At 38.0% G+C, this 25,595-nt stretch overlaps 4 protein-coding genes across 16 annotated transcripts; 2 read left to right on the top strand and 2 right to left on the bottom strand.

The window, feature by feature from the left end:
• Window positions 1-824: 824 nt before the first annotated feature.
• LOC103443155 (DExH-box ATP-dependent RNA helicase DExH6) lies at window positions 825-10,913 on the bottom strand. Its single transcript, XM_008381950.4, has 14 exons — window positions 10,494-10,913; window positions 10,170-10,260; window positions 9,694-9,997; window positions 9,504-9,578; window positions 9,174-9,218; window positions 6,825-6,915; window positions 6,646-6,704; window positions 5,967-6,128; window positions 5,681-5,733; window positions 5,327-5,360; window positions 5,115-5,204; window positions 4,019-5,023; window positions 1,906-2,997; window positions 825-1,785 (listed from the first exon to the last, which is right to left on the bottom strand). Exons 1-14 carry the CDS (start codon window positions 10,585-10,587, stop codon window positions 1,147-1,149), a joined length of 3,834 nt encoding a protein of 1,277 aa, XP_008380172.3. The 5' UTR covers window positions 10,588-10,913; the 3' UTR covers window positions 825-1,146.
• A 702-nt stretch (window positions 10,914-11,615) lies between these two features.
• On the top strand, window positions 11,616-17,006 carry LOC103443154 (WD repeat-containing protein 26 homolog). Of its 3 annotated transcripts, none has more exons than XM_008381947.4 (5): window positions 11,616-11,854; window positions 12,808-13,689; window positions 14,509-14,610; window positions 15,387-16,016; window positions 16,628-17,006. In XM_008381947.4, exons 2-5 carry the CDS (start codon window positions 12,901-12,903, stop codon window positions 16,844-16,846), a joined length of 1,740 nt encoding a protein of 579 aa, XP_008380169.1. In that variant the 5' UTR covers window positions 11,616-11,854; window positions 12,808-12,900; the 3' UTR covers window positions 16,847-17,006. The 3 variants fall into 3 exon arrangements, with proteins under 3 accessions (XP_008380169.1, XP_008380171.1, XP_008380170.1); XM_008381949.4 differs by having other exon boundaries at window positions 11,639-12,083; XM_008381948.4 differs by having other exon boundaries at window positions 11,682-12,153.
• Window positions 17,007-17,274: 268 nt separating this feature from the next.
• LOC103443153 (oxygen-evolving enhancer protein 2, chloroplastic-like) lies at window positions 17,275-19,213 on the bottom strand. The gene is made up of 4 exons (XM_008381945.4): window positions 18,699-19,213; window positions 18,240-18,472; window positions 18,081-18,131; window positions 17,275-17,855 (listed from the first exon to the last, which is right to left on the bottom strand). Exons 1-4 carry the CDS (start codon window positions 18,958-18,960, stop codon window positions 17,595-17,597), a joined length of 807 nt encoding a protein of 268 aa, XP_008380167.1. The 5' UTR covers window positions 18,961-19,213; the 3' UTR covers window positions 17,275-17,594.
• A 1,406-nt stretch (window positions 19,214-20,619) lies between these two features.
• On the top strand, window positions 20,620-24,301 carry LOC103443152 (reticulon-like protein B8). 11 transcript variants are annotated; one of them, XM_070805512.1, is made up of 7 exons: window positions 20,693-20,932; window positions 21,886-22,003; window positions 22,537-22,719; window positions 22,844-23,024; window positions 23,133-23,274; window positions 23,573-23,642; window positions 23,932-24,301. In XM_070805512.1, the coding sequence occupies exons 3-7, from the start codon at window positions 22,542-22,544 to the stop codon at window positions 24,099-24,101; spliced, it is 741 nt and encodes a 246-aa protein (XP_070661613.1). In that variant the 5' UTR covers window positions 20,693-20,932; window positions 21,886-22,003; window positions 22,537-22,541; the 3' UTR covers window positions 24,102-24,301. The 11 variants fall into 11 exon arrangements, with proteins under 11 accessions (XP_008380166.1, XP_017190009.1, XP_070661613.1 ...); XM_070805510.1 differs by having other exon boundaries at window positions 23,130-23,274; XM_008381944.4 differs by lacking the exon at window positions 21,886-22,003 and having other exon boundaries at window positions 20,620-20,932; window positions 22,532-22,719.
• The last annotated feature ends 1,294 nt before the right edge of the window (window positions 24,302-25,595 follow it).

The following is a 25,595-nucleotide window of genomic DNA, read 5'->3' as shown; positions in this document are numbered from 1 at the left end:
ATATATGATGTGTCTAATTTACCTTTCAATCCAAGAACTGGTAGTATCTTTATAAATCAGTACATGAGGCTATAGAATGATATGTTCCCGTGCCACAAATAAGTACCTACAACAGGATCTTGTTGCACATCTTTGGGCCCAAAGAAGTATGGAGTAGGCGTTTAAGTTTTATATTGTTAAATGTTTTTAAAAATGTTGTTTAAGTTTCATGTTGTTAAATGTTTTTTTTTTATGTTGTATAATTTTTATGTTGTTTAATGTTATTTAATGTTGTTTAATATTATTTAATAGTGTTTAATGGTGTTTCATGTTACTTAATGTTATGTAATGTTTAATGGTTTAGGAAGTTGTAGGGAAAAAAAATTTAATTTTTTAAACAAATTTTGAAAAAAAAAATTCAAAAATAACGACTGGTTGACGTTAGCATGACATTAGCTAGTTACCGTTGGTTGTTTGAATTCCAGCCCGACCTAGGGTTGACTGGCTCATTTGGGCTGGCCTGTTGGCCCTTTTTTGTCTAGTGGGGCCCACAAGCCCTTTGGCCCTCTAGACCCTTCGGTTGGTCTAAAACATATCTCGGAGTAGATAAAAAGCTTTTTTATTTCCAAATTGTTGCAATAGTCCACTTGCTCTTGATCGATGACTTGTGATAGGTAGTCCAACAAGTAGGGTTTGGCATTGCTACAGTTCAGAGAGACAACCACCAAAATTTGGCCATGTCGTTCAAAAATAAGAGAACTTTATGGCTTCCTCTTAACCAAGATTTTCACTTCAAGCTTGTTACTGATATAAACTTATATGAACTGTTAATCAAACCAAAAACATTTTCGCTTTCACCGATCTTCTAACAATAAAATCGAACCTACGGTTCGGATGCGTTCATTTGTTCGCAGGAAAATGTTGGCAAATAAGAATTTCCTGGAGGAATACATGTCGGGAGATTTAGAACGATCAATGTGAAGGTATATTACACATCCTATAAAATGACAGAATTCATAAACATGGGCCTAAAAGAGGGCAATGAAAATCTGTAGGTTGATCAATAACCACATCCGCCATACCCACCACTGCTAGGCCTTCTACGCGGCCAGCTTACGCCCATCTAACAGCCTACAACATGCAGTTAGATTCATTAGTAATCACCGCTTACCCGGCACCATTCCTACGCTTCTTCCTCGAAGTTGACTTAACTGGTTGGCCAACAGTCTGACTTAATGGCTCATTCACCTTTGCCCCTCCATTAATGCCAGGTAACCTAGTACCTTCTGATGGAGGCTTCTGGTGTGCAGTCATGGAAGCCGAATGAAGCGGTGGTCCAACGCTGTGACTTGAAGGGCCACTCAAGTTGGCTGCTTTGTTTCCCTTCACATAAGACCTCACTGCTCCATTAGCGGCAAGTACACTAGTACCTTGTGGTGGAGGCCTCTCATGTGGACTGAGGTGTGTTTGGTGTGTCCCATGGCTCACAAGTGCAGACTGATGTGTTTGGTGTGCGTTATGGCTCATAAGTGATGTTCCATGCCCCTCACATGGTTTGGGAGAGTAAGAAAGTTTATGGCTTGTGTTACGTGTTGGTTTAGAGTGTGGTCGGAGGATGTGTTGGTCATGTGAGTTACCGCTGATAAGAAATTGCAAGTACGCTTGACTCTCCAGCACAGAAGTCGGTGACTCCACAGATTCCTCCGGTAATGTGATCCCAGATAGACCATCATAAGATAGAGCACATGCGATAGCATAGACAGAGGCCCCGAGAGCAGGAGGCAAATCTTTCCTTGGATGCGTAACCTACAACAAAGTGAACAGAAACTCAGATTGGAAATCAACAAGGTTTCGGGATATAAATGAATTATTGTGAGGTACTGCAAATTGCGATGCAAAGTAAGCCGTAAAAGAATAATGAAGTACTTTGAATAAGATTGCTGTAGATAGGCGTTCTCTCAAGCAGTAAACTTGAGCAACATCAAGAGCTTTGGACCCAAAATGAAGCCAACAATCGACAATAACTTTGACTGATTTATCAGGAGACGACATAATTTTCTCCTCGCGTTGTCCACCTGACTTACGATCTATTTCCATTACATCTTCATCACTTCCATCCTCTATGTACTCCACATCACTCCCCTCGTCATTGTCATCATCATCATCGGCTGGAGCAACAGCAATTTCTGATGAAAGCAATAATAATGGAAGTGGTGCGACAACAGTGCAGTTCCGTATATTCATACCCCCATCCCCGCGAGTTACCTCATCATAAACAATCAAAGGACGTTCCCCAGGATTTGCCTTGTATGATAACTTAGTGTTAATTGAGTGGACGTGCAATTGAACTCTACCACCACTAGCAGTCTCTACTAAAGTTCGTTTCCCATTCTTGAGAGGAGGAAGCAATCTACCCACCATTGGATACAAACCGGCCACAAGAACAGCACGGAGTATACCTGGGTTCCTTGCATTCAAGCTACATCTTGATACATCCTCGGGAATAAACCCATGCCGACTTAGCTCCTTTTGGAGCTGCCCACGCATACCAGATAGCATGTGCATCGTGCTTGAAGACACAAAGTATCGAGAACAGAAATCTCTCTCTTGACCCCTTTCTTTTGCAGCCTTCCAGCAGTCAAATGCTGCAATGACTGCTAGCTGATCACTAAGGCCACCATACAATGAAGCAAGTTCGAATTTAGCAGCAGCAGCTCTCGTCCTTTCATCAGGTAACATAGGCAGGGCAAATGGATCCCTGTAGTCAGAAGCACATGCCAGAGTCAAAGCTGGGTCTAGACAGTTCATCAGTATTGCAAAGAAAAGCATCCTGCTCGTCAGTGGATGAACAGGTAGAGTGCCTAACTTCTCTCCAAGATCTGTAAGTTTCTCATCGAGCGACAGTGCCCCAATATCTTGAAGAACAGAAACTGCATTGCGTATGGTCTCTGCACGTGGGGGATCCAATGTCTTGCGCAAGAATTCTTCTACCTTGCATTCTGGGTCGAGTAACTTCACCTGTCAACCAGAACCAAAATCTCACAAAGCTTTAAGACATTACAAAGGGCTGGTTTGAGATTATGGTGCTTTTAAAAAAATGAAGCATCTTGTTAAAAAATCTAGAACATCAATTGTATTTGGTAAAACAAAAACCAAAAGTACTTAAAAAAAAAAAAACACTGATGTCAATGACAGTAGAAAAGTAGAATTAGGGTCTACCATGCTTCTAAAAAAAATGTTTTTTTTTTCCAAAGCATAGTAATCAGTGGCCATTTAATGAAATTTTCAAATGGCAAGTATACCTCCACATATTTTACAAAATTACAATCATTGACCCTACATTATTCTCTTGGACAATTATTATATCACATTAAATATCATATCCTTTTTAGTCATTTAACATATTCACATCAATTTATATAGAAGTTTACCTAACACTCAACAATTTTATTTTAGAGCTGTTTATTCTCACAACACAGCAGAGTTTTTTTTTTTTAAAGCACAACAATACCAAACTAGCCCTAAAAGCTACTCTTGTACAGCAAAACCATACAAATTATAAATTTAAACAACACTTGTTCTCTTATCACTTCGAATATTACTACCGCATATAATGCAATTCACTTTATATTAAGAATCAAGTTTCTGCAAGCAATTTGCGTGTTTAATACAAGCAGCATGCAAGAAAACAAAGAACAGAAGTGACTAAAACATAACTCAACAATTGCAAAACATCCCACCTACGTATGACACGCAGATATGCCTATCATTCTTATTTATGATCACACAACTCGTCATTTTACTAATTCTTTGGAAGTGGAATCTTTTTGGAAAGGGGGTAGGAGCAAGGGAATAACAATTATGTGGAACTTTAACATGTCAACAGTAGAACGATGCAACCATTTGGGCAAAAGTATTTTCTTCATAGACGTAGACTTTGTACTAATGTTAACAGAGAACTGATACAATGCAGTAAATAAACAGGTATGAAATCTCTGTCATGATTCAAAGAGGTTCAAAAAATGAGCAGAAATGTTACCTGAAGACAGAGCTCCTCAATTGGCATTCTCTTAATCTCAGGCTCCTGAAAGTTTGGCAATGAAGCTTCTCGAAGTCTAGAATAGAGATGATAACAGATTCCAGGCTGGCAACGGCCTGCTCGGCCCTCTCGCTGCTTGGCATTTGCCTTTGACACCCAAGAAGACTGAAGAGTTGATACATTACTATAAGGATCATAATTTTTTTCTTTCATCCGACCAGTGTCTATAACATAAACAACATCATCTATGGTGATGGCAGTTTCAGCCATATTAGTTGAAAGAACAATTTTACGGCAACCGTGAGGGGGACGTTTGAAGACCTTCTTTTGCTCAAAAGATGGAACCATCGAATGTAGAGCTATTATCAGAAACCTTGAAGAATCTCTGAAATGTGGATTCATAAGTAATCTCTCCCGGGTTTTATTTATATCGTCCCACCCTGGAAGGAAAACAAGGATGGCTCCATCTTTTGAATCATTACAAATTTTTTTTAATAATTGCTCTATAAGAACCACATCAATATTTTCAGGATTGAAATATTGGAGATATTTATCAAGTAACAGTTGTTCTTTCATTGAGTTAGAAAGAGAATTTTCTATATGCTCTTTCAATATCTCAACAATTTCTTGCTGGTTTTCCCGTTCAGCCAACTCCAATGCGGTTGTTCCATCCTTGGCCCGTAAATGGCAGTCAGCAGCAAAAGATAAAAGCATGCAAACATATGCAGTTCTACCCTTTCCAGCAAACACCATTAACGGCGTAAGTCCGGTTAAAGAATGCTGGTAATCAAAGACTTTGTGTGTTCCTTCAGTAGAAAGCAATTCTAGAAGGCGATCAAACTCATCATTAGACCAAGCCAAATTAATAGCTTCATCTAAAGCAAGCTTATCTTCCTCGGTTAAGTCAGGGTCTTCAGTTTGTAAACCTACTACAGTGTTATCAATGTGATTATGTTCTGCAGATTTCAGGATAGAAAGTACATCCTCTAAATAGAAACTTTTAACCTGAAAAAAAGAACCACAAGATCAACATATTAACAAACCACAGTATTTTTTCAAACCACTGACAAGTCACTATCTGAGGAAGAGATTTTACAGGATAAGTGAACCCAGGAACACGGATAATTGGGCAGCCACCAAAATATTTTGAAAATCGTTCAGCATCAACAGTCGCACTCATTAATATCTGTTAGGTTAAGAATTATAGGAAAGAGACCGTGGATCACCAGTTAATATAAGTTCCTAAAAAAAGAGAAACGTACAAATGTTGGTGAGAATCACCAAAACAGAAGACATGTTTGAACTAACCAGATGTAGATGAGGGTGTGAAGAAAGCATGTCTCTGCACATAAACCACACACAAAAAAATAATAAATATAGAAAAAACAGAATAGAAAGTTCCAGATTGATAAACTTTGCAAGAGTTATCTGCATTCTAGAGTTAATGTCCACCAGTAATGAATTACAATACACGGTAGCACGTCGCTCAAACATTTCTCCACTTGACTATTTGATAGTATTATTGCTACTCATACTTGGCTTTTCCCAAATTTAAGTTACTCTAATTTGAGCTCTTAAGCAAACCAAAAGCATATAGACATCGAGGCTAATTAACACAAGCAAACAACTCAATGGTGATAAATCGGTCTGTTGTAGAGATACCTGATAATTGCTAGCATCAAATCAGCGTAGCGATCCCTTTCATGAATTTCATCCTACAGAATGAACACCAGTAATTGTAATTGCAATCCACAATAACACAAACAAGGAAGCATATATATGAGAGCACATGTTTAACCTGGTATCGATAAAATTAGTTCAACAGCATATGCCTAATACAAATGAATGAATGCACATATGAACCTTCCAGCCCTATAATCTAATTACTAGAATCTGTTCCTAGGTTCCAGAAAGAAATTAAAAAATCCACATGAAGAAAGTACAGTACCACTATAATGTGAGTTATGTCAGCAAGATTATGCTCGGTATCTTTGTTTGAGGCATCTGCTTTTGATCTATCAGCACCTCTGGAAACTAGCATCCTCAATAAAATTCCATTTGTGCAGAAAACAATTGATGATTGCCTCCCAGCTTTACTTTCCAACCGTATCTAACATTGCCAAAAGTACACAGGTTAATTAGTCACAAGTTATAAGTAGTTCGAAAATCCTATTAGACAAGATAGATAAGACTTGGAATCTAATAGACCCTATGCATACTTCCACACAGAAATGTATAATCACAAGGAATATAACCTTCCCTGGTTTGATATAAACCCCAAGAATATATTTAATACCAAATAACAGAGAATGACACAACCAACCAACTTTACATGTTGACAATCAGACCAACCAAAAACACCCAACAAAGGTGTTCACAACAAGTTCTGCCCTCTAATTTCCAATGAAAAGATTAATTTGTTCAAACTCTCCAGATTACTGACTAATGACTTGCAAAACTCAGGAGAATATTGTTCCCTAGTGACAGTCATGTCTAGTAGATATACCTAAACTGAATACAAGGCCGCTAACAATACAACTTGCCTTCTAACAACAATGTAAGACAAAATGGTCATTCATAAGATAAAAGACAAACTACACATTAAAACAACTCATGAGTAGCATTACCTTGTATCCAATATCATCTCCGACATTTTCTCCTCTTTCCTGAGAGACTCTCTCAGCAACTGGACACCAAAATACAAAGCATTGAACTTTTTTTTTTGTTTACAATGAGAAGAGAAAAGGATATTAAAAAAAAGAACCTAAAAGTTCTGTATGCAGAAAAAATAGTCTCAAGGGTCAACCTGAAGTGGCTGAGATACGTCGAGGTTGAGTACACACTATTTTACATGCCTCACCCTTGCCCCACATGTGGTCCAAAATAAATTGTGGGACCTGAACCACATTTTAAACAAACACACCGTCAAATATAATCACAGAAAGTAATGATGGTAAGTACCTTCATAAAAATATAAATGCTACGGTATATTAAGCAGAAAAAAACTAGTGCGCAGTGTAAAGGTAACATCAAAGAAAGGTTAAAAGCATGTCATATACATCTTCACATGACTGATAAACACAAGGTAACTACTAAAGCTTATCATAGAAACAGATTAATCCAATGAATATAAGAACCTGATCAAGATTTTAACTCCCAATTCCCAATGATGACATTATTATTGCACTTTTGAAAATGCACATCCACAAACATTGTTTAAGTCTAGATACTCCAACTCTCCTTTTTTGAAATGCTATTCACTAAATAAACATTCAAAATCTTGATGAATTTTTACTCCAGATGGGGACATGCACTGGGCTTAGTTTTGCAAAGTAAATGTACCAATTTTGCCATGGGAGCAGGTTTTGTAAGAGTTCACATCAACCAAAATATGTCATAAGCGTAGGCACTCATCTCCATGCAATTTTCTAGGTGTTCCTTGATCCCAAAACACCCAACAAAGATGTCTTCCCTTTATCCAACAAACTCTACTTGTCTGTATCAGATTTTCATGTAACCTTAGAATTTATTAGCCACAATATTAGAAGTGCGAGTTCAGAGGTATCTAGGCTGTAAGATTAAAAGTTAGCCTGTTTTAATCCTATTGTAATCCTAACTAAATATCGTAAACTTGTCTTACTCAATTCAAGACCTTTTTAGATTACAAATCTCCTCATAGTTCTAACAAGCAACCCCTACTGACTTACATTTTTTTGTCATCACTATGGCTCATCTAGACAAACACCAAGACATTTATTTTTTAATAGTAATTTTATTTTAACCACTGAATTGAAGGCTCAGGTCAATTAGCCAACATGTACCATTCATCAAGACTTATATCCAACTTAGTCCCCTAATAATCATAGTATACACCTAAGACCTAACAAACCACAACTTTTATACGCTATCAGTATTTCCTAAAACAACAATGGTAGTTCCATGAAAGGAAAAGTTAGTAATCATATAAGAAAAAACCATTCAAAGTTGGTCAACCAAAAATGAAATACAAAAAGATAGGTTGATGCTAAATATCAAACAAGTAACACCCCTCGTATTAAAACATCAAGCTTTCAAAAGCAATAGGTTCATTACCCAATTAATGTTAGCATGATCCTCCATATTCATTTAACATATATTAAAAGTTCAGGAATTAACTTCCACCCTAGTACCCTACCATGTCATTCAAGTAGTATCAACCAAATCTCCTTTAGCAGTCACTAATAAATGAGGCAATTCCCACACCACCAAAAAAAGGTTTGATCAACGTGCCTCCTGATGAGACACAATGCCTAGATCGTGTCAAAGTTTAATTCAATCACCCAAAAATTAATTATAGGACCCAAGTCTTTTGTAGAATCAGGTCAAACAATTAAATATGGGTGGTGCTATCCACACACCCATTTTTACTTCTCACACACCCTTCTCAAGTTTTGGCCATCGGATCGATTGAATTATAGAAGATCAAGGGACAAAAATTAACAAGAGTGTGTGGAAGGTGAAATGTGGTGTGTGAATAGCACTATCCTTAATTATTTGCCAGATTCAGGTTTAACATTAAATATATGTGTGTGTGTGTGTGTGTGTGTTCAATGTAGCTTACTGTACCACATATGAGAATTGAGGTGCCTTGGCCTTCCACCTATTATGCATCAGTGTCTAAGCATTCAACCCACAACTATGTATGCCGACTATCTCCTTATCTATGCATTTACAAGCTCATAATTATACTTCTAACAGAGTTGTTCATGTTCCTTAAGTGTTCTAAATCAGCTAAACCTGCCTCCAAATTCACGACTGAATATAAATCTCGCTATTATATGATCAGCTTACCAACCAAATAGGGTTTTCTTGCAAGACCAGTACATGCACTCCACAAATATCATAAGACAGTAAAACATCCTTACTTATCAAGCTCAAAGTTGCTTTTCTTATCTTTCATTTATTTCCAATCTTTCCAACTCGCTGATTGATTTCAACAAAAGTCCTACTAAAAAGTAAATGAACAAATGAAGCTCTAAAACAACTAAACACTTCATTGCTAAAACACAGATAAATTTGTGAGAAAAAGATATGAAATGAAATTCCTTTGAAACAGAGGTTCAAGACACATTGTGATAAATATACCATAAAGAGGACAAAGCAAAGAAATTGTAACCTGTGTTGTTTTTCCGCACCCAGTCTCACCAGATATAAGAATTACCTGTTTTCAAACATAGAACAAACATTAAGCCCCAAAACCTATGTAAGAAATACATTCAAGTTGAATGAAGGTTGAATAATGTAGGCAAAACAGGGATTCTAGTACCCAGTAACAAACCCGATCATGTTCGGGAAAGGTAACATCACATATCTAGCTTAAACTAGGGAGAACCAAAATAATATCATACTTAATGGGATCAGATAATAACTAATAACTTTTATTTTTTTTTACAAATTGCTAATAACTTTTAAAGCACCAAGTATGTGATTTTTTTTTTAAATTAACCTGGTGAGATTCAACTGTCGATGTAATGACATCCTTGTAGGACATAATTGGAAGCTTGGACTTGTCTTCAAAAATCTGCATGCACAAAGCCACAAAAACCTTGTCATGCTGAGACTACTGTTTTGAAAATATGACTTAAAATTTGTGTAGAATGATACTATGGGTATAACATCAGTGAGCTCAGAAATACCTTTCTCAAGTTAGCGTTATTCTTTAATTTAGAAGCAAGTGATTCCACTTTCTTTGCAATTTCTTCCTTGTTCATCAAAGGCTTGCGAAACGTATTGTCCCTCTTCCGCTGGGCACTCTCATTCTTATTGCTACTTTTCCCAGACAATTCTAAGTCCTCCACTTCATCACCAGGTGGGTAATGTACGAACAAGTCACTTAATACTTCTTTTGTGCCTTCGGAAAATGTCAAGGAACTGAGACTTGGTACATCAGTGTTCTTCTTTCTAATTTTGGAAACAGAGATACACCGGTGTTCCCCTTTCCTATACAGAGTTCAGGTTCATTATCAGTAAACCAAGTAGAAAAGGGCCAAAATGCTGACCGTGCAGATGGGAAAGCCGAAAATTTTCTCTTTTCTTTCAGTTCCAAAAATACGGGAACATGTAAGCTTCTCTCAAATTGAAATAAACCACATTTTGTCACAAGCACACTCACCCTTTACTCTTCGATTTCATAGACCATCTCCTGCATTGTTCATGCACGAAAGCCCGTTCGAAGCTCGAAAGACCGGCCTCGAATGTGTAAACTGCAATCAGATTCCCATATTATTCAAAAAGTAAATAAAAAAACATTCATACAAACATCAAAAGCACCCTAATTTTCAAAAAATAAAACAAAATCAATGACTGGGTATTTTCGAATCACAAAAGCCCACCAATAAACGGAAGCGAACACGGATTAAAATGCAATCAATTGCAAAAATTGATTAGCACACAGTTTAACCCAGGAACTTTAAATTAATAAAAATTAAAACTTTACCTTCATCAGTTGAAGCGTTGAACCGCTCGAGTGCATCAAGTAATCGGTTCTTTGTGGGTTCATCAACTTTAGTATGTTTCTTCTTCCTCGCCATCTCTCTCCCTTCCTTCGGCTCCGGCCTTCTTCTTTTTTGCTTCTTTGTTCGTTAAATTCCGAATCTGGGCCTGAGTTACAGAAATGCAAAGGCTCGAGGAAGAAGAAGAAGAAGATTGATAGAGAGAGACGGGAGGAGAGAGAGAGAAAGAGAGAAAGTCGGTGGAGTTGTGGAAGGTTGGGGTATCGGCGTCTGGCTCTGCCCTTAATAGTTGGCGACTGCTGCTGGTTGCGAATGGTGGTGTTTTGAGTTGGGCTGTGTGTTTCGCAAGTTAGTAGTGCTTTTGGCCCTTCTTCGGCATATACCTTTTTTTTATGCTTTGATTTACATGAGCGGTGGGGGCGCCGCTAACCCTTTATTTTTGGCTATGACTTTAGCTTAACCGCTTTCTACCGAAGTATTAAGTTCAAATCTCGTTATTTATGCAAATGTAAGCATTCTGATGAAAAAAATATATCTAAAGAGAAAAATTGTAAACTAATTTCTTCACACACGTTATTTTATGTGCAAATATGTTTTTCACAATGTTTATATTGATTTCGATGAATTAATCTCATCAAGCGTATAGCTGAAATTCATGACTCACATTGTGAAGGTCATATTGTGATTTATTAATAGGGTTTCTCATGTTAAAGTTTGATAGGTCGCCCAGGGGTCCATTACTAATTAAGTTAGATTTCTGATATAGGACTTTATATTATTCAATAGACTCAATATGAAGATTTGTCAACAAATATATAATAGGGCAATTATAGTAGTTGAGCATTGATATTATTATTTATATGAGTCGAACCTGAAATCTCTTATTAGAAGATAAGAAAGAACACATACTCAACTTAAAAATGTAGTTGAGTTCAAGTATATATAATTTAATGACGGTATCGATTCGTATATAAAGTTAGTTTATCGTTAAAAAAACAAATATGTTAACCTAAAAGCCCAGCCCAAGGCATTGGCCCAAATTTGAACTGTGGTCTACCACCAAGACAGCAAATCTGCAATTTAGGGGTAAAAAGTCATTAACAAGAATCAAATTCTAACTTTTCCCCTTCAATCACCTCCTTAATTCAATTCATTTCATTTTTATTACAACTAGTAAACGAGCCATAAAATTGGAAGATTGTGAAGGCAGCACAAGTAGAACTTGCAGGACTCATCTCTCTGACTCTCTCTCTCTCTCTCTCTCTCTCTCTCTTTAAAATATAACCCCCATTGAGGTGGTTTCCTCCACGCAAAAGAGGAACTCTCAGTGTGTTATACGATAAAGGTACCGGTATATCTATATGCTTTATTCATCCCTTCAAAATCCCCAAATCATTTACCCATTTGGCATTCATTGAAATCTGCAATCTGCTCTTTCTTTTTTCACATAATTTCATCATAATTATCGCCTTAATCTGCTGCTTGCTCGCCTATATAACTTCTGAGGGTGTTTCTGTATTGGGTTCTTCTTCTTTTGATCGGAATCGGTTCCCAAACCCCGAATCGGTTTCTAGGTATCTTGGATTTTGCTTTTTTTGTGCTTCTTAATCTGGGTTAACCTTGTGACGGCTTCTAATCCTCTTGGTTGGTTCTCATTTCTTGCTGAACTTGTTGGATTTTTGTTCTTATGTGTTTATATGTTTTGCATATCGAAATTTTCTAGGTCAGATTTCGTGTTTCGGTTTGTTTTGATTGCTAAGATAGTAGGATTCTGCTACTTTTGATTGTTTCTGATGTGGGTTCTGATCTATTATCACTAAGATGTGTTTTTTTAGGTGTTAAAAACGATGTCTTTCCCTTTCTTGGTAAATTTTAGCTTTTCTTGAGCATATTATGGACTGAAATCGGACTGATTCTGTTTCCTTAAATGGTATATCATCAGTTTGGTGTGTTCTTCTTAAGCTCTTCAGGATTCGTGGTATCAGTAGTTTGATGATTGATGTACATTATTGATCTTAGAATATGGACCAGTCAACTAATGATTCCTTTGCTTATATCTTTAACTCAACCTTGAAGTCATTGAATGGACTTGCTGAAATTGTAAATTTTCAGGCATTTGCGGTAAAAAATTTACTGGTTCTAGTTCCAATCAGATCTTGTAAAGAAGTTTTAATGCTCTATGTAGATGGTATTATATGATTGGGTTCTTTCTTTTGTGTGCTCAACTTAGAGATGTTAATGTTGTGATGGATAAGACTTAAGCTTTTAGATATTCATTACCATTTCTACTGTATCCAGGAATTTGTTTCTTGTCTTCAACTGGCTGTTTGAAATTACTTACTTCTTGCTTCTCTACCGTTGTATTAATATATGGGCTGAGGTGCACATTTCATGGGAGGTGTGGGGGATGAAGAACCAGCCACAAAACGCATGAAATTATCCGCTGGAGAATTGAGAGGACTTTCCAACGGTTCATCTTGTGCAAAGCCTGTAGCTGGCTCTTCAAGAGACTTGATGGCTCGGCCCCTACCATCTGAAGGGGACGAACAGGTTGTTGGTTCAAAAGGAGTTATTAAGAGGGTGGAATTTGTTCGACTAATAGCTAAGGCGCTATATTCTCTTGGCTATAAGAAAAGTGGTGCTCATTTGGAAGAAGAGTCTGGGATACCGTTGCATTCTTCTTTCGTAAATCTCTTTATGCAGCAAATTCTGGATGGAAACTGGGATGGAAGTGTTGACACATTGCAAAAAATTGGTCTATCTGATGAAACCATTGTTAAATCAGCCTCCTTTATGATATTGGAGCAGAAGTACTTTGAACTTCTAGATGAAGAAAAAGACATGGATGCGTTGAAGACATTGAGGACTGAGATTGTGCCTCTCTGCATCAATGGTAGTAGAGTTCGCGAGCTTTCTTCCTGCATAGTTTCTCCTTCATTTGGTGGGACTCCTGGTAAGAACATTGTGCGGGCCAAGTCTCGATCAAAGTTACTGGAGGACTTGCAGAAATTGCTTCCCCCAACACTTATGATACTTGACAGACGGTTGGAACATTTGGTTGAACAGGCCCTTGTCTTACAACGTGATGCTTGCATTTTTCACAACACCTTGAACGAGGAAATGTCATTGTACACTGATCATCGGTGTGGGAAAGAGCAGATTCCTTCTCAAACGTTACAGGTTGGAACTAGATTTGGTTGAAGCTTTATTAGAGTGCTGTGTGCTTATCAAGTTTACTGATTTGGTCATATATAATATGGTGTATGCAAATTTTTGTTCTTCATTTATTTTGATCTCAGTTATCTCATCTTAATCTCTTGAAGTTAAGTAATATTAGTGAATGGGTCACAATCTAGGGTAAGCTGAGATTATTTAATAAGTCTTCATTTATCGGGGGTTTATGTACCGTGAGAAGCAACTAGCCATTCTGTTTGATAAGTTAGAGGATTCTTCTCCAGTCTTGTTCTTTTAGTCCTTCCAATTAGTTTGACTTCAAAATAGAAAATGGAGGGGAGTCAGTAAAAAGTATGTGGTATTATCCTTAGCATTTCACAAAACCATGAATAAAATTGGTGGACAATACTAGAAGGTGTGTATTTTATTCGGCACACGGGTAAAACTGTAAAGCCTGAGTTTCATTCTCCAACCTTTAAAATTTAACAGAATGTGCAACCCATGGTTTTCTTACAATGTATCAAGTGCTTCTGTAACTGGCACCACTTAATCTATGTTTGATTCCATCTTCATTGATTTTATTTTTTGTTTTATTAGCCTGCGTTGTTGCTATCTTCTGGTTCCATGACTTGCTATGTTAATGAAGATTAATCACTCATTCTCTCTCATCGTACTCTTTTGTTATGCTTTTTTGGTAGATATTTTATTTACCTTGTCTAGAATCTGGATTACCTCGCTCTTACATTTATAAATGCTACTGTGAATTTGGCTGTACATGATAATCATGTTTATTCTATATCTTTCTTATCACTTCCGATTTTACAGATATTACAGGCACACAATGACGAAGTCTGGTTTCTGCAATTTTCACACGATGGGAAGTACTTAGCTTCATCATCAAGTGATCAATCAGCAATCATATGGGAGGTAACTTTAATATCATATGGAACTTAATCTTGTGTCGGCGTTCATCTATAAAGGTTGTCTTATATAGAAATTGATCACTCGTTGCTGCTTCCTTCTTCACATGTAGTTTCTATGCTGGCCTTCCATCTATTTTCACACTGTTGCATGCTTCTTTTCTGTTTCATCATGTATTAAATATATACTCATTCTGTGGTGCCCTAGATTAAATTGTTTGCAAGTGCATGAAACATAAGCGATATAATTGGTTTTCAGTTCTCCATTTCTTTCCTTTTTTTTTCAAACATTGTTATCCTTTGTGTGTATCTGCAGCTTAGATGACACTTTTCCAACTAATGGCTGCGAGATAAGGATTTGTATGTTCAACAATTTCTGTTTATGACCTACATAACCTCATCTTGGGTGGGAGAATCTTTGAGGTTGGAATGTATACATTTGGGATAAGTACATGACGTATGCATTCATAGATATGTTGAGTTGCATAAAGAAGAAAAAAACACGGTACACACATTAAATACGGTTAGTTTTCACCATACTTTTGAAAGGACTGTACTTGGCTGAGCCTGGCATGCTCAAGTTTTATCTGAACTCAAATCCAGGCTAACGTATACGTGTTTTATATTGTTGCAATACAAAAAATTTAAAAGATAATATCAGTTTGGTTGGATAATTCTGCATGTAATTCTTATTTAACGTTATACCGCTTTCTTTTTGTCTTTTATTTTGATCCTATTATCTCAGAAGTATCATGCGCTAATCTTCTTCTTGTTGGGGTATAGGTTGATATGAATGGTGGGGTTTCTTTAAAGCATAGACTATCTGGTCACCAGAAACCTGTTTCCTCAGTTTCATGGAGTCCTGATGACCATCAACTCCTCACTTGTGGAGTGGAGGAGGCTGTCCGGCTTTGGGATGTTTCTTCTGGTGAATGTCTCCATGTTTATGAAAAACCTGGTGTTGGTCTGGTGTCCTGTGGATGGTTTCCAGATGGGAAATGTATATTCTCTGGTGTCAGTGACAAGAGTATCTGCATGTGGGAGTTAGATGGGAAAGAGCTGGAGTGTTGGAAAGGCCAACGAACTTTAAGAATCTCTGATTTGGAAATAACTAGCGATGGGAAGCAACTTATAAGTACTTGTAGAGAGAATGCTATATTACTCCTCGACAGGGAAGTCAAAGTTGAGACATTTATTGAAGAAGATCAAACTATAACATCTTTTTCTTTATCAAGAGATAATAGGTTCTTGTTGGTTAATCTTCTGAACCAAGAAATCCATCTCTGGAACATAGAAGGTGAAAACAAGCTTGTCGCTAAGTACAAAGGTCACAAACGCACCCGATTTGTTATCAGGTCTTGTTTTGGTGGACTTGAAGAAGCTTTTGTTGCTAGCGGTAGTGAGGATTCACAGGTAAAGAATTTTGTTAATCCTAAACCCTCTTTGCTTTTAGTTTTTAAGCAGAAATAGAAGAGTGATGCTGAAGCATTTTTTTGCTTATGTTTTCCTTTGAATAACGTCAATGTCGTATAATCAATATCAGGTTCAAGTCTGGACATATCAGTTAACAGCCGTATAAATGTTCATGTTTAAATCTGTTATTAGTTATATGTCTTCCATCCTGCTTTTTTGTGAGTACAAGATATGATCGTTAGTGTAGTTCCGTTGATGCAGTTTCATTAATGACAGATGAGACTGGCTTCACGTTTATTTTGTTCTTTTGTGTGTATTGTTTACATTGAGGGTTGAACCACTTTAGTCGCTCAGTGCCAGGGCATGGAGGCTAAATTAAAAACGCAGACATTTATTTGTTAGTTTAATCCATTCTTTTCTGTTGGATATTTGTTCATTCATGCCTCTGTGTATTGCTGGATGATGTGGATCATCTCGGACTGTCACTGTACGGTGAGGTCAACATGATCAATGGCATTAAGAGGACATCACAGGAGGACGTGTACATAAATGCTTTGAAGATTACTTGTCACTCCCCTTTCAGAGTGCTAATTGATGGTTTCACTCTGCAGGTTTATGTATGGCATAGAGGCTCAGGGGAGCTCATAGAGGCATTGCCGGGTCATTCTGGTGCTGTTAATTGTGTCAGCTGGAATCCAGCAAACCCGCACATGTTCGCCTCTGCCAGCGATGACCGTACAATTCGGATATGGGGCCTGAGCGAGCAAAAGGTGAAGCACAGGGGTGCACACAGCAATGGCATCCATTTAAATTGTAATGGAGGAACATGATAAAAAGACTTGAAAAAGCTAATCTCTGGTTATAATTTCTTTCTCTGACCATTGCTTTTTGTGTAAATGCCTTTTTATCATCTTCAAAAAATCAGACATTCATGTCAAACAAGCATGTGGATTGTGCAGCAAGTATTAATAAATTTACTGTTTCATTTTATTATCTTGATTTGTTTTCTTTGAATCGATTTCCGAACTTCTGTGCACGAGAAATTTCCTTGGTACGTTCTTCGGTAAACCCTAATTGTATGGGGGCAATCTGGCGATGCAGGCTTCCTCTTTCGTAGATTTACGTTTGTGCGTTATTCATTCCATGCTATTCATGTGTTTAGGGATTCTATTGCATTCAGATTTCAGAGGAACAGAAATTGCTGTCTGGTTTGTTCAGAATTGTTCTGAATCTCTCGGTATAAGTTTCCATATGGCAATTGGTGTTTAAATTCTATACCATTTATGAAGTTTCATAACGATAGAAACAATAGAACGAACATAGGAACTCTGACGCTCGAGGGTAAACGCTCTTAACCACTCGAGTAAGAGGCCCGTAATTTCTTTGACTTACACAAGCAGAAGAGAACTGGTCCTTCTCTTAATACCATGAAACAACTATATATGCTCAACCATTTCCTCAGTTATAGCCAACTCTTAAACACTTGAGAGGAGAAAAGAAGAAGAAAAACTAGAGAGCTCAAAGACAATTCACAATCTTAAGGTAATTTACATTACACAAACCCTCTCAAATAAATTCTTATGCAACACTGAAAGAACTTGCAGTGCTCTCTACAAACTTCCTTGCTCCTTTGAACCACCTCTTGTCTCCGGCTTGTGCCTTTAGAATGTAGAGCTTGCCGTCTTTCACGGTGGCTGTGATAAGCTGGTGCTTGCCTCCTTCATCTCCGTCGGCTGTCCTTGTCAACACAGATACGTAGTAGTACTGCTTTCCGTCAATCACTCGACTAGAACTCTCCAATATGTTGGCTGTGGCCACGGCACCCGGGTCGAAACCACCCTATACCATATTCAAATTCAAATTCAAATTCCATAAGAACTCACACAGTTGCCACCGTTGTGCTTTTCTATTGAGTATTTTTAGGATCACATAGTTTTATTTGTTAAGTGATGTGACAATATTTCATTTGTTCAATTATGAACCTCGTTTAGTGACATAACGTTATTCAGTAAACAAATTTGGAGACTTTAGCATTATTTTTGTGTGTGTTATACAACTAATTACCTCGGATTCAGTCTTGCCAAAGTAGGCTTGTTTGCCTAGCAAGTAGTCCACCTAGAAAAACCCACACCATAACTGAATTGTTAGTAATTGGAAGTACTTGGACGATGTAATTGTAACATATTTTACATTGTCATCGGAAAAAAGAAGAAGCTAGCACACCTTCGCGAGGAATTCCTCGGGGGAGCCATAGTCGGCGATGGATTTCTTGTCGGTTGGGGTGATTGTGACGGACACATTGCTGTTGCTGTCGAAGTTGTCCTCGTACCTAAGAACTTGACCAGGGAACTCAACCTCTTTGCTAGGGTTCCATTTTGCAGGAATGGATAGCTTGAATCCCTCTCCAACGTATGGCAAGAAGTCTGTGTTCGACTTTGGCTTTCCGAAGACATTGGCTGCAGTTGCATTCAATCAATAATTATAAGTCACTTTGATCAATGCAGAATGAGCACATTATACATAGATCGTGTTATGTTGCTAGGCTGTCAGTTTGTACTACGCTTTAAGAAACACCAAACAATTCAAGTGTTCGTATTGAAAAGATTGTCTGACAAGAGAACAATTCGTATATTAATTAACTACGTAAAGGTTTCGTAAGGGTGAGTGAGTGAGTGTGTGTACCCGATTCACCATAAGCTGCATCAGCAGGGGAAACCTTGGAGCCAAGGGCTGCAGCACCGATGAGGACTGTGAGAGCCAACCGCCGTGAGACGTTAGCACCGCTCTCTTCTTCCTGGCCGGCTGCCTGCTTCTGGGCCCGGCAGATCACAACCTGGTTGTGCTTGTTGATGTTCACCACTTGGCGCTGTGACGACGATGATGACCGGGCAGAAGCGGCGGTAGTTAGTGCATGGTGGTGCAAAAAGCATGCAGTGGAGGCCATTTCCTTCACACTCACTCTTCTTTGTGATCGTCTCAAGTGTGGTGTAGAATGTGAGCTGGGGAAAGTTGGGTTTTTGGATATGTTAAGTTTCTTTGTGTGATACGTGAAGGCAAATGGTTGGTTAATTTTTGGATATTGGATCAGGGAATTGGATGACTTGGAAGATTAGATTTTGATGTGGGATAAGGTTGCAGAGGTTTTCATTGGTGACATGTGGCATTGTTCTCATTTTGCCTTCGTACATTTTTTGTTTCCAAGTCATGCATTTGCACTTTGGACATTTGTTATGTTTTCTGTAGGAGGGCCCGTCTGAGGAATGGACCAATTTAGTTATGGGTTTCCTTTGAAGGCCTCAAACTCCCTTCTAAAAACAAACCCGTCGCCGGCCGAACCGCACCGTCGAAGTTGGCTGATCGATGTGATCGGTTTGGCCTGGCTGCGGGGTGGTGTTGGCATAAAAAAATGGCTCAACCCAAGGAGTTGGCTCCATTTTCAGTTTTGGCATCTCGAGCTTGGTTACTGATCAAATTCAACTCTAGTTAAAAGCGCTTCTTAATACGTTTAGGATTACCAAACACTACCACTCACTACCACATTTAACGTTTAAACAAGCATTCATTTAACTAAATCGGTGCCCATTAATCATACGTAGACATTAATTAGTTAGAAGTTGGTAAGTCATGTTGTATGGCTCGATACAATACAAGTCGTTAATATGGATATAATAGCAATGAATAAACTCTGTTCAAAAGTGATGTGCGTGCGTGTGTGTATGTGTAGGTAGGTAGTGTATTCTCACAAGTTATATCAGGTGATTCATGGTTACTAGCTTCGATACTTTTTGAGATAAAACTCGAGAAGAGATCCTCTCCGGATCTATTTCACCAAGGTCATCGAATTAAGTGATCCGGATTTTTGAAATTTTATCCAACAACCCACCTGTTTTAATCCCTTAAAAACTATAATAATTTTTTAATGTTGGATGAAATTTCAAAGCCCCGAATCACTTGATCCAATGACCTTGGTAGAAGAGATCCGGACATAAAACTCCACCTAAAATCTAGTATGGTTTATTCGACCCAATTTCGCTCAAGGTAATTGGGGAGGTTAAGTTAAAAACAATTCAGCGCTGGATCGGACTTAAGTAGTGAACCTACACTTGTCCATTGCACACCATACAAAACCATTTTTTTTTTTTCACAATATATTCACGTGAATCTAATTGTCATTTAGTAAGTTCCACATGCATGTTGTGAACATCATTTCATTGTCATGGCTTCAATAATATTTCTGAGAATACAATTTGAGTGAGTGATAATTACAATTTAGTGATATTACTTTTTATTTGTAACTAAGAGATTTTGAAATTGAGTTTTAGAAATGACAAATGAGGTTTCAATTTATTTTTTCTTTGATGTATATCGTTGTATCAAAAATAATAATATTAATACTAAAAATTTGATATAAAAAGCCACTCACGAGGGTCGGATAAATAACTACCATTAAAACAAAGTGCTAAACCGCACTGATAAAAGTAATTGTTTTAATTTCAAACGATATTCTATACTAATTTATACTGAAAGACGGAGAAATAATTTCAACGCGATTGAAGAAGAATACACTAACTATTAGACAATCTACTATTTGCACCAAGATAATGATTTAAACAGAAATTTTCTTTCATTAAAAAGAAAAAAGAATATAGTTTACAGTTTACCAACTGCAAGTCTTCAAGGTAGAAATGCATGCGGCGACCGTTTGAGTGCGTTTGCATACTTAACAGCCCTTTTTCTAATAGAAAAACAAATATTCGAGTCCTGCACGCCAATTGTCGTTAGTTTCTGGAGCTCTATTTCTACTTGTCCTCTCCAACTTCAGTGCTCTGCACTCATATGCCATCATAATTCATAATCTACAAGAAGAACCCATCATCCTTTGCTTCTTCTTTCTTGCTCTAATCTTATCTCCTCAGGTAAAACCCATCTTTTACTTTTCCCTAGTTTTTGCTTTATTTTACGTTTGGCTTAAATTCTGCAAATGGTTGTATTTTTTGTAATGAATTTTGATGCTTTGAATTGTAGAAATGGGGTTGAGTTTATTGTGATTTCTTTGTTTAGTTTCACTTTTCAAGAAGTGATTTTGTTAGAGGAAGTTGATTTTAGTTGATATGTGAAATTGAATTTCTGGGTCATTAGAATTTGGGAAGAATTTTGTTATCTTTGGTAAAGTTGTGTGAATTGGAACTTGTTTATATGGTTTGTTGTGATTCCATTTTCCAAAATTACGTCTTGGTATTGGTGGTTTTCCCCCCTAGTATTGTTAAATTGTTCAGCTTGGAGTATCTTTTAGGGAAACTTCCGTTTACAGTATTTCATTTAGCTTGTGGTTCTTGCCCTTTCTTGGCATAAAGTACCGATCACAGAGCGAATAGAAACTAGTTTTTTTTTTTTTTTGTGGCGTGTTGATGTCCTTATAGTAACACATGACAAATGCTCAATGCACAAACTTTCGTGTATTTATGGTTAATAAATTGGAGATATGGTGGTTAACAAGTACAAAGTATTTATCTTCTACTGAGCAGCAATCGTGTTAGAGCTAGTGGAGTGAAAACTGTTATGCCTGCTTAGTTCAGTTGTTTCTGTTAGGCTACAATTTCTTTCTGTCAATGTGATTTCCCTTGTAATCTGTTTGATTTCATTGGAGGGCCATTTGAACTCCTCCACTCTATTCTACGCTTTCAGTTGGTAGTTTCTGGTTTGAACTGATAATTTGAGGAAAATAAATTTCATAAATAAATATGGGTCTTGTGGTAAAGAGGCTGTTTAATGCAAATTTTGTTTGTGTGATCTTCCAAATTTTCTTTTGCAAGATATTCTTCTGAATTTTTCCCTTTTGGTGGTCTACAATTTTTGGATGTGAGTCTAGATGCTGAGAGAACGTGGTTAGCTTGGAGCAATTTCTGTTACGTCTGTTCATGTGACTGACCCAATGATCCAGTTGAGAATCTGGTTAGCTTAGAGGATTTGGTGCTTTGTATATAAGGGTTGAATGATGCATAAGCACAAATCTTTTTTCTGCTGATCATGTATAAAGAGAATATATCATATGGATAGCAGTTTCCTTTTATTTGAGGCTACAAAGTGCAATGTTCTGCATTAGGTGCTTGCCTACCTTTTCCTTTTGTTGTGCCTACATTATTAGTTACATTGCTTTAGCATGACCATTTTTGTGCCTTTATTTGTAAATCATTTAATGGGTGCTTAACCGAGGAGCATCCTGCAAGGCAGATGAAAAACTTGTGTGGTGACTGTTCCATTATGCAAAAGTTAGATACAGAGGCAACAGATGTATTGACATATGCATATAGCATGCACTATCTAAGCAGGGATGATTTTTCTAAATCTGTTTTTTTTTTTTTTTTTTTTTTGCGGGGTTGGGCTGGGGAGGATGGGGATGGGAGGCAGACCGAGGAAAATTTCATTTCTTTATTCGTGCTTTTAAATAATTCCAAATTCATAAAAAAAAATTCTGTATAGAGTTTCTCTCTTGACTAGAGTTTGTTTTCTTGAAGTGTAGCAGCAATGCCTGAGAAAATAACTACCGAGGACCTCGTGAACAACATCGCGGGCACACTTGCTGATACGAAACTGAAATCTAGCTCTTTATTTGGGGAAGAGACATCAAGCTCGGTGACCACTCAGTCCAACCGGCTGTTTGGACGCCAGAAACCTGTCCACCACATTTTGGGTGGAGGCAAATGTATTATATAATTCTGTTTCATAATTCATTACATGCAATGATCATGTTCTATGCAATTATAAGTTGTTGCCTCCACCAAGTCTCCTTATATTTAATTCTTCTCTTTTATGGTTGAATTATGTAGCTGCTGATGTCTTGTTGTGGAGGAACAAAAAAATTTCAGCTAGTGTTTTAACTGCTGCAACTGTTGTCTGGGTGCTCTTTGAATGGCTCAATTATCATTTCTTGACTCTTGTGGGGTTTGCTTTGGTTGTTGGCATGCTTGTTCAGTTCCTGTGGTCAAATTTTTCAGGCATGATTAGCAGGTCACTTTGCAATGTTGAGTTTTGAGCTTCTTCGTTTTGCTTGATTCCTGTTTTGTGTACAGTAGAGGTGAATATTGTGATCTCAGTATTGTTTCTCCTTGGCAGCAGTTCCCCATCTAAAGTACCTCGACTTGTTCTGCCTGAGGACTTATTCGTCAATATTGCCGTCTCAATTGGTGCTCAAATTAATCGAGGGTTGGCATTTGTTCAAGATGTGGCATATGGAGGAAATGTGAAGCAATTCCTTAAGGTATGTTTCAACTATTATTGTTCTTTCTATATTTATTATACGGATATGATCTAAGTTGTGAATGTTACTGGAAGATTGCATGTCAGCTGTTATATTAGATATGATTAAAGTACATCATATCCACCCTTCACTCACTATGCCTCTCAACCATGTATCGTTGATCTGATGACTGATATGCAAGTCCTCAAATGAGGTCCTCAATTTAAGTTATCGTAGGAATGCCAGCCTGTTCTTATATACTTTTACCTAAAGTCTTAGTCTTTAAAGATTGTACTGAACTGTTGAGGTATCCTCTCAGGTTGTAGGATGCTTGTGGATTGCTGCTGTGATAGGAAGCTGGTGCAATTTGCTGACCATTTTGTACATTGGTGAGAGCTCCAACCACTAATGATAACGAGTCTCTCTTGTTGCCGCATGATCTGATACATCACATGTTCTGTCAATAGGATGCTTAAAATTTGGGATAACCATGAAGATGGTCGGGAGAAAAAGTATTTGATTGTCATCCGAATTTTGCATTTACATAACAAAAACTTCGTTTTCTTTCACCATTTTGCGTTATGCATCACTCTCTGCATGGAATTGAAAACTAAGTTTTACGGTGCGTAATCTGGTTTTGTGTATATGCAAGAGAACTGATGCTTCGTTCTTTGTTAGGTTTTGTTGCTGCTCACACATTGCCGGTTCTGTATGAGAGATACGATGATCAGGTTGACAGCTTTGTATACCAGGTCCTCGGGCTGCTTGAACACAATTACCAGAAGCTGGATGCCGGTGTCCTCAGCAAGATACCTAAAGGAAAGCCGAACCGGAAGAAGTATGAATAGATTCATTTAGCAACGTAAATATTACTTCCCCAATAGCTCAGGAGTTAGATTGGATTATCATGTTCCAAAAGAGGGGAATGTAGGGGTAAGAAACATTGAATATCACTGTTTGTAGGGACAGAAACCAGTCGGTCGTGTGATTATTACTGAAGCATATGTACTGTTCTTGAGAAGTTCCAAATTCAACTGCCATTTAATCAGTTCTTGTTTTGAGATTGTAATCCATAAGAGCAAGTCCACCCCGAAGGACTTTGTGCTAGCACTCAGCGCATTTATCCACTCCAGTGAACAGTAATAAACCCATATAAACAGTAATAGGCCAAAGCATTTCCACCCCTAACAAAAAATAGCCTAGTCCATTTTATTAAAATATTATTATTTTTATTATAAAATAATAAAAAATAATAATTTGGCAGTGAGCTCTCTCTCCCTCTCTCTCCTTCACCATCACCGTGAGCCTTCTCTCTCACCCTCCCCATCTCCACCCTCCATCAAATCTCCACCTCCCCTTCACCCTCCGCTTCCTCTCCACCGCCCTCCGCGGTCTGACCCGCCCCAAACTAGTTGACATCGGCGCCTGGGCTCGCCAGCTCCAAACCCGCCGCCTCTGGACCTACGCCCTGTCCTTCAGCTGCATCGCCGGATTTGATGTCATCGTCCTCAACAGCTTCCAAGACCAGCTCGTCCTCAACAGGAAGTTCTGGGTCGGCAGCCTCGTCCTCGAAGGTAGCGTCGTCCAGCCATCTTCCTCGCCGGAGACGGAGTTCAAAGCATCGGGACGGGGTTCCAAGCGTCGGACGCCACGCTGGCGTCAGATGGACTGGGCCACGCCTCAGTCAATTTTGGACTGGGCTAGAGACCAGCTTGGGCTGGGCGCCAGTCAATTGCGTCGGCTGGAGGGGATTCACTGGGTGCTAGCCTATTTTTTCAACTGGGTGCTGGGCAAAAAGCCCTCCGGTGGAACTGCTCTAAAACTCAAAGTAACAGCATTAGACCAAACGAACTCGATCTTAGTCTAGCGGTTAATCCAATTTTGGAAGATGTCCGAAAGTTCGAATCTTGAGAAAGGTCAAAGAATGGAAGATTGTACCAGTTGGTTGAGGCACGTGCAAAGGACGGGTCCAAATTCACTCTCAGGGATTAAGGTTTGAGGTTTTCGTCCAAATTTAGATTACTTCTAGCACAAAATTAGTAGCTGTCACTTAGTACTACGGTCTAATGGTATTCTTTTTCACTTGTAAGTAAGAGGTATTGGGTTCAATCTTTGCAGGTAACCGATCCAAATGGTTTGTTTTGGGATTCATTTTCGAATGTTTTACGGTTATGGGTAACCGTCATGAAAATTCTTCAATTTCAGGTTATGGTTGGGTTATCTGCCATCGAACCCATACCCGAAACAAAACCATTTTTATTTTTTAATAAATAAATATTAATTTATTATATTGAAAAACGAGTTATCAATAATCATGCATTATTAAATATGGAAGTCCATGC

This window comes from Malus domestica, chromosome 09 (assembly GCF_042453785.1).
Source record: "Malus domestica chromosome 09, GDT2T_hap1".
Taxonomy (NCBI): domain Eukaryota; kingdom Viridiplantae; phylum Streptophyta; class Magnoliopsida; order Rosales; family Rosaceae; genus Malus; species Malus domestica.
The sequence above is the reverse complement of the archived record's forward strand: the minus strand, read 5'-3'. Positions and strand labels throughout refer to the sequence as shown.